Genomic DNA, 14,537 nt, shown 5'->3' with positions numbered 1-14,537 from the left:
TTTCTCAGGTCATTGCTACTTATATGATTTATATATGAAAGTGAGGAATATGTGAAAAGGGTTGTTGTGCTGAAGAGCGAGAGTAATATTCTAAACATTGATTCTGGAGAAAGCCTGGTATATAATTAAAGCTGTACTGATTAATCAGCCAAACTCATAATCGGGCCGATTATTATAACAATTGTATAATCAGTATCGGCAGAAATAATCGGTGCCAATATAAACAAATTTCCAAAAAATAAATTCAATCAAACATTCATCTTGACATGGCTTGAATTTTAAATCCGAATTCAATAGTGGAAATTAAGGAATAAATATTTGATTTGAGGGTTAACTGAAAGACAATATATTTTTAAAAGTAAATACTTTTTAACACACTTGCTGTAAACTACCGCTGATTGCCTGTACACAACAAATTATCAATTCATGCACTCATCCCAATCACAGCCGCCAACCAGCCAATGAGGGCTCGTGTGGATGTTGAACTTCCAGCATACACATTAGTAGATAGCTAGGCAGATTAGATAGCTAGCGAAATTTCCAACTACTACAAAACTATGACTCACTATAGTTAATCTGATCTTTAGCCAGTCCTGCAATGGTGCTAATCAACGAATAGCGGTCGCACACTGAAGCAGCTGAACACTGACATACAAATATTATGCAGCATTGATATTGGCATGTCAACGCCAGCGATGTTACCCCTGCATACCCCAGCTGCTGAGCTGCTTCAGCGCATGACTCACAGTGTTGTGCGTGCATGCATCCAGCCACATGGATAACTTAGTAGTAACTTACTTGATTCAAAACATCGTTTCAAGAGCGCAAATCAATTGGATTATTAATACTGACTAGCGGCTTACACTATTAAATATACTACTAAGCTTATGTATAAAGTTGAACTATAAACACTCAAGTTTAGCCTGGAATTATTTCAAAGTAAATCCAGTCGACAAGTCCAAAGCAAATTGCACACTTTGCAAAACATCCATTTCCAGGAGTGGAAAGGATTCGAAAAACAATACATCAAATCTTGTCCAGCACTTGCACTGCAAGCACATCTTCGAACATGGCCTGTTTCTGGCAGATAAAAAAGAAAAGGATGCTGCGCAGTTAACCTCAGCAGCTGCAGCAACTCCTCATACTCTGACTATTGACATCGGTCCTAGACTGGAAGTAGCCATTTGCGTTTGACTCGAGAGTTATTAGTTGGCACAAAGCTATAGTTCATGGTAATAGAAGTGCAACCATTTTCCGTTATTGAAGACACGCTATAAAATTCCAAGTCGGAAGTACTTTTCCACATCTTTGATACCTGACATGCATAAGGCGATACAAAGCAAGATGCATGATTTAGTTTCTGCCCAATCTGACCATAGTTTAATCTCTGAAGCAGAGTCAGAACCGTCAATCGGCATAGCCTTCTTGACTCTTATGGCACACTGGCTGATGGAAGACTTTCAGCTGAAACAGGTGATTTTAGCAGCAACGCCTCTTCATGAATCACATACAGGAGAATATTTGGCAAGCAAACTGGACAAATTATGCGAGGAATACAACATTCCAAAACTCATATCCATGTTCTTCTGCTCATTGTTAGTGATGGCATTCTATCGCAACGAGCTGTCAAAGATGTTTTAGTGATCTCGCAATCCATAGTCAGCAAGTTCTGGCACTCCATCCTGGCACAACAGCAGCTCGAAGAGCAACAGGAAAAGTTGGGCATTGCCCATAAGAAACTCGTCCAGGATGTCCAGACATGCTAGAATTCTACATACAATATGTTGGTTTCGTTATATGAACAAAAACAAGTCTTGGGGGCTTACAATACTCTCTGCGACCTGCCTAGCCTAACAGCTCAACAGTGGGTCTTGATTAACAATATTGTGGACACGTTAGGCCCATTTGCAGACATTACCAAGGAAGTAAGTGATAGCTCAACATCAGCATCCATCATTCTTCCTATGCTGAAAATGCTCTGAATGTTGCTGGCTCGAGAGCATGAAGCGAGTCAAGGTATTCAGACAATGCACCGTGATATGGTGATGTCACTGAACACACACTTTGCTTATGTTGCCAGCAACAAGAAGCTTGTCTTGGCCACCATCTTGGATCCACAATTCAAACATCGCCTATTCAGCGAAAAATTACTTGTGACCAGATCCAAAGAATGGCTTAGAGCAGAATGCATCGTAGTTGCATCAGCTGACAAGCAGAAGGAATCCTGACCAAAAAAAGAAAGACTGAAACTGAAACAAATGCCACTGGGCCATCAACGTCGCATCTCTAGGATTTGTTTTCTGTGGCCTGTGACAAACATGTCCGTACCGTCAATGAAATGACCCACATGGATGACACTATTGACGCAATGCTTTAATTGTATCTGGACATCCCTCTGTTGCCACAAGAAGACATATATGGCTGGTGGAATGCTCACAAGTTTCAGTTCCCCATCTTGGCCAAATTAGCTAGATGCTATTTGTCTGCACTAGCTTCAAGCGTTCTGAGCGAGCAGCTGTTTAATGGCGAGGGCCAGATTTTTTGGATCGTCGTGGATCGTTGCTTGGCAAGAAGGAAGAAATGTTACTTTTGCTTAAATATAAACTACCTCAACTAGGCTTTCAGTATTAGCTGCAGCCAGCATACAGTGACATCTAACTTTAGTCTTAAAGCATGCATATTATTAATTTTAATTATTATTGGGCTATCGTTATTACCATCTTTTAGTCATTTATTTAAATCTAGTAATGGTGACCTGCATCATTTAAGTTAAAAGACTAGCTTAATACTTTTTCGTTAATTTATATCTTGAATTGGCAATCCATGAGTTTTATCAGTGTTAGTTTTAAAGTTTTTCAAGTTTTATATTTGTGTGATCTCTGTTTTCTATAAATAGCAATGTACTTCTTATCTGGTTTCTGTTTGTTTTTGTATAGAAGTTCAAATTCACTTGCCGCATAAACAACCTTGTTATAACTTGTTAAAATACATGCTTGCATTACACTAATAGGTTTATGTCTCTAACCTGTCATTGCTATAAAACAAATAATAATGAAATAATTGGTCTCATAATCTGCATCGACAATTTTAATAATCGGCTATACACAGTATTGGCATAATCGACAAAAAGTGTCATCGGTACAGCTTTATATATAACAAAATAAAACTTTTCTTTTCTGATGCAAATACTGGATAAATTGCATCCTGCTGTACCAGAAACAACATATTTCAACTCGTGGGCTCACCATAAATTTAAATATCACATATTTCTGCCAATGACGCAATAAATCCAGTGCTAACATAGGAATAGAAAATATTATCTACGTATTTATGTAGATCATAATTGCGAATGATATTTGAGCAACAACTTGCTACTGGTTTTGCACAAGATTTGCCTACCATCATCTCTCATCTCAGATGTCACAGCTTTATTTATTTTCCTCCTAGCTAACTGTTCGTCTGAAGGTATATTTTTGGAAACTTTCTGTAGATTTGACACGATATTGTTTTTGCTATCGTTTTCTTTAGCATCATCATTTGCAGGCAGACTAATGCCTCTGTCCTCAAAGGAAACCAGCACTTGCAGAATACCATCAGCTGTGAATGTTGTCTTCCCTGTAAACAAAGAGTACTGACTTAATACAATTTATGATACTTAAAGATACAGCTTAAAATAAATATCACGTTCGGTCTCCTTCCTGTTAGCAGCAAATTATTAAAAAAACCCAAATAATTTTGAGAAAATAAGAAACAGGTATAGAACTGCAGAGAAAAAAAAATGTCATGAAATCAACATCTTGGAATGAGTATCTACAAAGATTTCAAAATTGTTTGGGAGTACCATTCAGTCATGTGATAAAAAGAAATATTGTCTCTTGATGCAGAATAAAAATCAACATATATAAAATATAACAAGACAGAAACAGGGATAACAGAAAACAGAAAGTGGAACCTGAAATATAGGAAAATGAAAGGAAAAAAAAATCAGCTTTATGGGTTTAGTTATAGAAACTTAAAATGTTGCTTCTGTTGTACTCAATTATGATGAAGCTTTGTTGCTAGTACTTATTTCTTGTTATAAATTTAAAATTCAAAATTTTCTAAAAGATGCATACAAAATGTATTCTTGGGGTGATATCAATATTTCTAACCTCTCTTCCTTAATTCGTTGATAGCCATCCTCACGGCATTTCTGGAGTATCCAAAGTCTAGAACAGCCAAAGCTGCAGGTGTATTCAAATCCAGCTCGGCCTCCTGCTGCTTTAGTTCTAAATTTTAAAAGAAACAACATATTTTCTAGGATAAAGGTGTGAAGAAAAAAAAAGTACAAATCCATAGGTTGTGATTGCAACCACTAATTGCCAGTGGATATAAGCACTTGCACTTTAAAAAATTGTGTTATATCATTGTAACGTCTCAGAGATGATGGCACAATAGACAACATACAAACATCTGCTCACACTGCAACAGCTGCAATCACATGATTTCTGAGCAGATTTTTTTTTAAAAACACATTGCAGTCTTTTAAAAATATTATAAATGTACCTTGTTCTTTGAAAGTTAGTTCTTTCAGTCTCTGGGCTAGACCTTCAGAAAGAGCGGCATTTCCGACAGAAGCAACTGACTTCTCCTCAGGCTAGATACAAAATGATGATAATGTCTTAAATACTTGTCGATTTTGATCAATAGTCCAACCCAATGACCCTAAGGGACTATTATACATTTATTGATATATATTTGCTGAAATCCAATACTATACATTTATTATAGTTAGTAGATAAGATAAAGTTGTAAATGTGAAGACAATAAATATAACTATAATTTCTCTAAAATACTAAAAGAGACATATTTGATGCTTAGTATGTATAAATAAATTCAACTGTTTACTTACTTAATTTAACAAAATAAAATTTAAAACTAAAAATTCACTACACACTCAAACTTCAGATTATATATATATGTGTGTGTGTGTGTGTGTGTGTGTTGTTATGTATATTTTCTTAACTCCTGATACATAATTTTGATAATTAAATTGTTTGTTAAGTTTTATAAAACTTGCTGGTTTGGCTTCTTTTCCGTTACTTATATTTGTTGTCGTTGTTCTAGGGTTTAACGCCATTTTTCAGCACAAGATAGGCTATACATGGTGGAGGAAGAACCCTGGAAAACCCAGGGAAGAACCACTGACCCATGAGAAGGTACCGGCAGGCTTTCCCATGTACCAACGTTAGCCGAGCCTTGGACTCGAACCCATGCAGACAGAGGTGAGATGGCAGTGATCCGTAACGGAGAGCGCTTTAGACCACTCGGGGCCCCTATATTTGTTGTAACAATACATATTAACATATATACACACACACACACACACACACACACACACACACACACACACATGTGCATCTGATTTTGAGATTTGATGATGACAAATTTTGCACATTTATTGCAATAAAGAAATAGAGATTAATCAGTGCAGACTGAAAATTCATACATAAAATAAATATTCCAATTACAGATACATATCCCACAAAGGAAATATAATTTTACTAACAGCTATACCACCAATCTCTGCTTTTGTTTTCTTTTCTGGTGTCCGGTAGTTTGATTGTTCAAGGTGGTGACAGTCTGGGAACCATTTAGAGTGTTCCTCCCATGGGTTATCTCCCAGTTTCCACCGCTTTAAGCCGCCATCACAAGCATAGCACCTGACTATGTCTTGATGACCTGGGCACAATTAAACAGAAAACAAGACAATGAAATTATCTGGTATTACATGAAAGTAAGCAAATATGAAGTTCACAAGTTGATAGAAATTGATCCTTACAGATAGATTTAAATAATTAGTTGAATGCAGTGTATAATCCTACGCCAGAGAATTGACATTTTGGAGATAAACAGTTTGGTTCATTTCCATTTCACAATATACACAACTGTACAAGACTGCTACATAATAATATGTTAGTACAATAGCTTAGCTGTTTGTGTCACATTAACTGTTTTGTCCTACTAATAGTTTTCAAAACTGATTGCTATATGTTCAACCGATTTATCCAATTCCCTTTTTGTTATCTCAAGGATGTTAATTAGTTTTAAAGTTCTGAGTATTTTTTAAGCAGTAAAATCATTTTAAGCTTACATATACACATTTTTTAAAAGAAGTGAATCTGGAAAAGTGACTGTGTAAAAATGAACATTGAAATGTTCAAAAAAAAGTTTTAAGGTTTTTTTATATAATGAATTCATGTTGCCTATGTTATATCAGACAGTAATGCCATTGTGAACACACACACCTGTGTAGTAAAACCCAGCAGCTGCTATCTGGCTGACATCAAGTCCAGAGATGGCTGGAAACCTTGCAAACGTTGACAGTCTCACATTGTAAGATAAATATTGTGGAGACCTTATCTTCCTGCTCTCCTCCTGAGATGAGGATACCGCTGAAGAATAATTTATTAAACATCATTAACACCATATTTGGTGGACCCAGCTGACAAAAGGGTACACTAAGGTTTCTAGTGGTATAACATGCATGCAGATCAGAGACTACTCTATTCATTCTATAACATTTCAAGAAAAAGATTCTTGTCCCATCATGTGATAGCAGTTCTTGATTGTTTTTATTAACTATACATGATTATTTAATTCTGAACCTGCTATTCAAGACATAGTGACTTACATTTGGACAGCATTCTTTTGCATACCAGGGCCCAGCAACGTGGAATGAATTGCCCACTGAACTTAGACATAAAGACAGAGTGATCCCATTCAAGAGTGCTTTTAAAACTCACTTATTTCGACTGCAAGAACAAACTTAAAGACCTAATAATGTTATAGATGTTGTCTAATGTTGTAAAGCACTTTGAGCTTCTAAAGATTAGGCACTATACAAAGTCCTCATCATTATTATTATTATACCTGTAATACTTCACAAGTGGAGGGAAAAGGATCTGTGATCAAATAAAGCAAGTACCAATTTTAAAATGAACAACAAAAATCTTTACAAAAAACTCAGTCATCAATATCTTTTGTTCAAAGATATTACGCTCTGAAGTCCATCAGATCAAAACTTTTAGTGATTTTTATACAAATTATTTACTTACCTAGTTCTAGCACAATTCATCTAATGAAATCACACGTCACAGTTGTACTTGATTAGACAGGTATGGTAAATTGCTAATGCAAGTCAAACTACGAAAGCACCAAGTATTCACCGATATTATGATATTATATCTGTAGTGAAGTATATTTCAAGGTTTTTGCTTGGATTTTTAACAGTAACTGTCAAACTTCATGCACACATTTTTCATTTCCTTTGTCATCTGTCAGTCCTTGGTACAACAACAGTTTTGAGTGTCCTAGAGCTTTTCTGTCCTTTGTGATATTTTTCTTTGTCTTAGATTTGTCTAAATCCTGGGACAGTTCACCATATTTTCAACTCATCTTTTTCAAGTTTCATGCTGTTTGAAAAACCTGGGAATTTCTCAGCATATTTGACCTGTAACAAATTACTTGCCAGACCACCTCATCCAGCCATGTGACCCTTGATATCATCCTTTATAAACCAGTATAGTACCTGTGGATCCCTCTTGGCATCTGTCCGTCTACAGGAGATCATGGTGTAGCTCCAGAAGTAAATTGTTGTTTCTCCTTCTTTCTAGCTCTCTTTTCAGCTTGCTTTATGTTTCTGTCTTCCTCAGCTTTCTGAACGTCCTGGCTTTTTAATTAGGCACCAGGTGGAATGGTCGTTAGCAGAGCTCTTCCAGTCATTGACATTGATATTGGCCGTCTTCATGTCCTTCTTGCAAACATCTTTGTAGCGCAGATGTGGTCATCCATTCGGTCGTGCACCTTCTGCTAACTCCCCGTATAACAGGTCCTTAGGAATGTAGCCTGGGTCCATTCTTTTGACATAACCGAGCCAGTGAAGGTGCCTCTCATTGAGGATGGAGAACATGCTGTTCATATTGGTGCATTCCAGAACCTCTGTGTTGAGTACTTAGTCCTGCCACTGGATGTGCAGAATGTGCCACAGACATCTCAGGTGGAAACTGCTGAGTTTCTTCTCGTGTCTTGCAAAGGTGGTCCATGTTTAACTGCTGTAGAGGAGTGAGCTGAGCATGAATGGCCTGGTAGACACGCAGTTTGGTCTTCTCAGTGAGGTTGGGGTTGTTCCAGACCCTCTGGTTATGTTTGGCCATAACTGCTGCTGCCTTGGCAATCCTGCCGTTCACCTCAGAATCAATGGAGAGTGAGCTGGAGATGGTGGACCCGAGGTATGTGAAGTTCTCAACAACTTCCAATTTGTTGGTGGTGACGGAAAGAGGGGAGTCTGTGTCCTCCACCATGACATTTGTTTTCTTCAAACTGCTGCTCAGTCCAAACTCCTTACAGGCATGGGAGAGGTGGCATACTAGCTGCTGCAGTCCATCTTCCATGTGTGATGTCAAGGCTGCATCGTTGGCGAAGAGTAGTTCACAAACGAGGACCTCTGTGACTTTAGTCTTAGCATGGAGACGGGCGATGAACAGCTTGCCGTCAGCCCTGGTATGGATGTACACTCCCTTGCTGCAGTCTTTGAAGGTGTACTGGAGAAGCATGGAGAAGAAGATGGTGAAGAGCATTGGAACAAGGCCTTGTCTGACTCCACTGATGACTAGGAAAGCCTCCGATGTTGCGCCACTGAAGCACACTGTGCTGTGCATGTTCTCGTGGAATGATGTGACAACAGAGAGCAGTCATGAGGGGCAGCCAATCTTCTGCAGGAGTCTGAAGAGCGCATCTGCTGCTCACAACACTTCTCCTGCAACTGACGTAATGCGAAGATCACGTCTACATTTGACCTGCCAGCTTGAAAGCCACATTGGGACTCTGGGTAGACACGGGAGGCTAGGATCTGCAAGTGTGCTAAGGCAACATGGGCAAAAGCCTTTCTGATGATGATGAGGCGGGAGATGTCCCGGTAGTTGTTGCAGTCGGTACGGTCTCCTTTGTTCTTGCAAAAAGTGATGATGTTGGCATCAAGCATGACCTGTGGGATGTGTCCCTGTTCCCAGCAGAGGCAGAGGAGTATGTGTAGGGGCTGAAGCAGTGCTGATTTCCCACTCTTGAGGACTTCAGGCAGAATGCTGTCATTTCCAGGAGACTACCCACAGGCAAGGCAATCGATGGCTTTTCCGAGCTCTTCCAGGGTGGGTGGTGTGTCTAGTTCTTCCATGACTGGCAGGTCTGGGATGGCATCCAGGGTAGTGTCAGTGACGAACTTTTGGGTTACATACAGCTTGAGATAGTGCTCGACCCATTACTGCAGTTGTTTCCGTTGGTCTGTGATGACTTCGCCTGTCTTGGACTTCAGGGGGGCAATCTTGGAAGTTGAGGGGCCTGTCGCCTTCTTGATACCCTCATACATTCCTCTTGCATCCCTGGTGTAGGCAGCTGTGTTATGTATATTTGATTTAATTATATCCATTTCAATTTAATTGTTTGTCAGTTTTTATTTATATTTTATTTTTCATTACATGATATTGTAATGTATATTTATTCACTATAGATGATACTTTTTTTTAAAAATCAGTTTGACCTTGACTGTTAGTTTATAAACATCAGGTGTTGATTTAAATCCTGACCTTGTTTCAGAATTTGTAGCAACCTTCATAAACAAGTTCCGTTTTATTTTAAAACGATTGGTTGTTTTCAAGGTCATGATGGGACTTTGTCTTTAAGATGCAAACAATTTTTTAAAATTTTGTATCTCAGAGTAAAATGGTTGGTTTTCGTCAGTCACACTGGGTAAATGTGATCTGTAACAAGAACTTGCTTCTATACCCTTCTAGAAGATGATCACGTGACCCCTTCTTTATGTTTTAGAAAGACAGTTTAACCCATGTTTTGGAGAATTAATCTCAATAGAAGCTGGGCTGTTAAACTGTTAGTTGTATGTTGTGCTGTTTGGAGTTATTTCAAATTACTCGGTTTGGAGTTATTTCAAATTACTTGGATTCAAAAAGATTAATTCCATTATTTTTCTGGAAAATATGTGTGTTCATGTAATATTGTGGAACAAGGACAGTTTTTTATAAAAATTTATTCAGCTATCAGAAACCAGAGTTATAATTCTTGTTTCTACAAGGAACTGTAGACTTCAACACTACGTATTGCAGCATATGTCATCGTCTTCCATTATGGATTCTTCGTCAGGATTCGAACGTGAAATCAGTAGAACATTTTGTTATTAGGACTACTAAAAAAAACTATTCTTGGATTATTTTTGGATATGATTCTATAAAACTGTAGGTTCACATTTTTTTCATTTTTACAGAATTTTTCCAGGGAAATAAATTAATATGTATATTTTTCAAAGCTTGTTGTTTTCACTCTTGCTTGTGTTACCTTTTATTCGAGCCTAAACAAGTGACATAAGATATGTATACTTGTGCAAAGGTTCAGCCAGTAGGTGTTGGCACAGCGGCAGTCAGTCTGCTGGGCATTGTTCCTGGCTGTCCTGAGGGCATGTAGTGTTTTGGGGCTAGGTGCAGCCTTGTATGCCAGAGGGGCTTTCCTCTTTACCTCAGTCACGGGCCCCACCTCCTCCCAGCTGGCCTCATACCAGTCAGCATTTCTGCACTCCTTCTTCCTGCAAGCAGTGATGGCTGAATTGTACAGTCACAGAGGTGGGACCACTTCGAGTCGATGGTGTCATCAGGTGTCGCTTTGGTGAGAGCTTCCTGCAGTTTTTTTGCAGCTTGCGGATGAACTGCTGTGTTTTCTCTGGGTTGCTTGCACAGCTGGTGTTGACGTGTGGGCAACCCTTCTTCTTGGTGTGGTGCAACTTCTTGGGTATTATTCACACCTTGCTGGCCATGAGGGAATGGTCCATGTCACAGTCAGCACCGTGGTACTGTGGGTGAGGAGGACACAGGCCAGTTCCACATGCCTTGTGATGACGAGGCCTAGCTGGTACCAGTGGTGTTAACGTGGGTGTCTCCATGACACCTGGTGGATCTCCTTGCATTTGAAGAAAGTGTTGATCACACATTGGCTGTAGGAGCTGCACATCTCCAGCAGTCACCGACCATTCTCGTTGATCTTGCCCTTTCTGTGAGAGCGAAGACAGATGGACCAGGCATCATGGTCAGCACCCACTCTAGCACTGAAGTCTCCTAGTAAGTAGAGGCTTTCAGTGTTGGGGATATTGGATATTGCCTGATCCAGAGCATCATAAAACTTGTCTTTCTGCACATGGGTGGAGCAGAGGGTTGGGGCATACACGCTGAAGATGTTGACTGGGCCTGAGGATGTTGACAACCAGAGGATCATAACAAACTGATGTTGGCCAGGTTGCAAATTGTAAGAGCTATATTAAGTAATCTGTTTATGGCAATCACATAAATGGTACAACCTCCGAATATTCTGGTCACAACTCCATAAATTTAACTTTTAATCAGTTCAGTTATAACTCAATTACATAATTGTTTCTGGCATCATATGTTGGCAGAAAATTCCCGGGTCTTACCTAACTTTCATCAATATTTGCAAAATTCAAGGACTTTTCATGGTCGGGAAAAAATTATCATTTCTCCTGACTTTTTCTTGTTATCCCGGCGTGGGAACCCTGCTCTGATCTGGTGATTTTGTCAACTAAATTTTAAATTTTTATTTACTTTAAAACATATTAAAGTATATGTACTATGTTATATTTTAATTTCAAATCTATTCTTCCTTTATCATATTGATCCACTCAAGTAAAACCAAGTATGATTGAATGACACCATTACATGAATTGTGTTATACATAGGTACAAAGTAAATAATTTGAATAAATTCGCTTAAATAAATGTTTATTTTGTTTTTATTTCTATTAAAACAATTACAGATCTTAATTTCTATGTGTCACTTAAATGTAAACAAAAAACATGTAAATATGTGTGTATTTCAGTTTCAGAGTATATTTTGGCATTTCTAGTAAATCCGACTGCAGTTATGTATCTATAGTATACGCACACCCTCCCGTTTATTTGTACTCCAGTACATTTTAAAAACAAAATGCAGCAAGGATATAAAAATGCACAAAACACAGTAATTTCATTCATCAATTTATAATTTCTATCTTGACTGTCGCCAAGGGTTCCTTGTTTTATCATCCCTCAGTAACTTTTTAAAACATTGTTAAAATGAATGCAAAAGCGATGAATGTTTGACATAGGTAGAATCGCGTTTCACAGAGTGGTATCCAAATAAGTAAAAAGAAATGTTAGATTGACTTATAAGAATTTTAAGTACCACCATGTCAGCCATTTCTGCGTGTCATGTAATTCTGCGCAAAGCTATGTTATTTCTGTAAACATTGGGGTAAAAAATCCAATTTGTATCAAGAAAGAACAATCATAAATTAAGAAAAGTGTTATTCATAAAGTGTAAAAAAATATCCCAAATTTCGACTCAAAAGGCATATGAAAATATGATTTCTAAATGTCAACATGAAGACCCACTCCTGACCTTCTTAAACCTGTAACCCAGAAAATCCTATTTACTATGTATCTTTTAGAATCATACAAATAAATACATTATATAAAAGATGGAAATGTATACCTTAAAAAAAATCTTAATCCAAGTTTCCAATTTTGCAAGAACTTGTCTCACACGTATAATAACGTCTGCTACCCAATGTGTCAACTTGCCGCTAGAACAGCATTCTCAAGAAATTCACCAACGTATAGTCTGTTTCTAAATTCTTTAGTAATTCTTCCCCATAAACAAGACATTGTAAACACATTACATCCTATTCATTTTTGTTTCTCTTCCACATAAGAACTTATTTTTTTTAATAAAATATGGAACTTTATTTATTTTTTACAAGTTTAGTTTGCCTAATATCTCTTGCCATTTATTGGCATTGTTATGTTGAATTTTGTAAAACTAGCTATAAAAAATGATCTAATTACTTGACTGAAATGCTGACAGAAACAGTCAAAAGTAAAGTATTTCATTTCTATAGCCCAATGGACAAATGTTACATCTTTTCAAAGCTGTGTACAGAATAGGCTGACATATCACAAGTCATGAAAACACGGGCGTGGTATCCCGTGTGTCCAAAATTAATATTATTTTGAACAGAATATTCTGGTGACAACTGTCTCTTTTCAAATGGTAAGCATTGCAGTATTTTATTTTTGTCAATCAGTCGAATTCGGTAAGCGTTTTGCTTCAATATTGGAGACGGAAACCCTACGTGTGCAGAAATGCCCGACAACATTGTATGGACAGAAATCTTCAGTTCAGTGTAAAGAGTGTGTCTATGAATGTTAAGAATACATACATGCCAACCCCTGGAGAGGAAATAGGGTAATCCAAGTGGACAAAAAGAGTAATCCAAGCAGAAAAAGAGTAATCCACATATAACATGACAAAAATTCAATGAGCATATGTACAAAATGGTTTATTTATCCCTCTAGTCTTTTAACATAAATTAGGGCTTCAAGTTTTTGTATACAACACTTTGAGCTTTAAAAAGCAACAGACTCTCATAATGCATTTCAAAATACTTTGAACCACTGAGACAATAAATGTTTTGCACACCAGTAGAGCTCTAAGTGCTGGGTTACAGAGCCTGGATCTGAATTCAGTTTTATTTTTGTTAACAATACTGAACAATCTCTCAGTCAGCATTAGAATGGTAAAGAACCAATATTCCTTTCATAACCTGACAAAGAAGAGGAAATTTACATCTTCCAGTTATTGGGTCTTTAAGCTGGGAAATAAGATGAAAAAAATCAACTCTGTCTGCATGAAGTACATTGTCAGGTAGAGTGCCAACTTGAAACATCATGAGTTCTCCTTCTAATTTATCAACAGCCTTTCCTGCAGCACGGTGCATCATATGATAGAGACAACCTAATATGTACAATGGAGACATTTTTCAAAATATAGAATGCAACTCCTTTATGAATTTCAGTCATCACTGATGCAGTGTCAGCCTAAAACCCCATACAGTTCTGCCAACCTTTCTCCAGTAAAATCTACTGATAATTCTGCCAAAGTCTCCTACACAGACTGGGTACAACTTTTTGACATCATAATCACTACTCCTGTCTGTTGTAATACTAAATGGCCCAATTTTCATGGCTTCTGCAATTTTAAGTGAAGTATCTTCTGCTAAACACCTAACAATATTAGATGACTTTGTTCTTGTACATGCATATTTTATGTAATTCTGGCATCAGGAAACATCTGTTTGTACAAAGAAATAATGTAGTCTTCTACTGCTAGGGGTAGTCTGTGTTCTATTAAGAACTCAGTACATAATGCCTCTGCATTTATAAAATTTGTGGCCACAATTTAGTTCTGCTGTAAAAAAAAATTACATTAGTATTGGAGTTAGTAAAACGAGCTAATTCTAGGTTTCTTTGTTTTACCACCATGACCAATATTAAAATCCTTTCCACACAGCCTGCAAGGGGCGTGAAGCTGCCCTAGAATGGAATGCTGTATTGTGTAATTCGTCTGTTCATCTTTGAATTGGTTTTTCGTCTTTTCCTAATCCATCGG

The 14,537-nt window shown here is 37.6% G+C and overlaps 1 protein-coding gene across 9 annotated transcripts in view; it reads right to left on the bottom strand.

Moving 5' to 3' along the window:
• The window catches only part of LOC149773721 (putative inhibitor of apoptosis), a 47,658-nt gene that overhangs the window by 9,899 nt on the left and 23,222 nt on the right, over positions 1-14,537 (bottom strand). For 8 of the 9 annotated variants that reach the window (XM_089946121.1, XM_089946119.1, XM_089946122.1 and 5 more), the window contains 5 exons: positions 6,288-6,434; positions 5,549-5,721; positions 4,546-4,636; positions 4,152-4,268; positions 3,400-3,615 (listed from right to left, as the gene is read on the bottom strand). In XM_089946121.1, coding sequence (XP_089802247.1) covers positions 3,400-3,615; positions 4,152-4,268; positions 4,546-4,636; positions 5,549-5,721; positions 6,288-6,434 — 744 coding nt within the window. The remainder of the gene's footprint in view (positions 1-3,399; positions 3,616-4,151; positions 4,269-4,545; positions 4,637-5,548; positions 5,722-6,287; positions 6,435-14,537) is intronic. The other variant, XM_089946124.1, reaches the window with a different exon arrangement.

This window comes from Sinohyriopsis cumingii, unplaced genomic scaffold (assembly GCF_028554795.1).
Source record: "Sinohyriopsis cumingii isolate HCF-2022 unplaced genomic scaffold, ASM2855479v2 utg000622l, whole genome shotgun sequence".
Taxonomy (NCBI): domain Eukaryota; kingdom Metazoa; phylum Mollusca; class Bivalvia; order Unionida; family Unionidae; genus Sinohyriopsis; species Sinohyriopsis cumingii.
The sequence above is the reverse complement of the archived record's forward strand: the minus strand, read 5'-3'. Positions and strand labels throughout refer to the sequence as shown.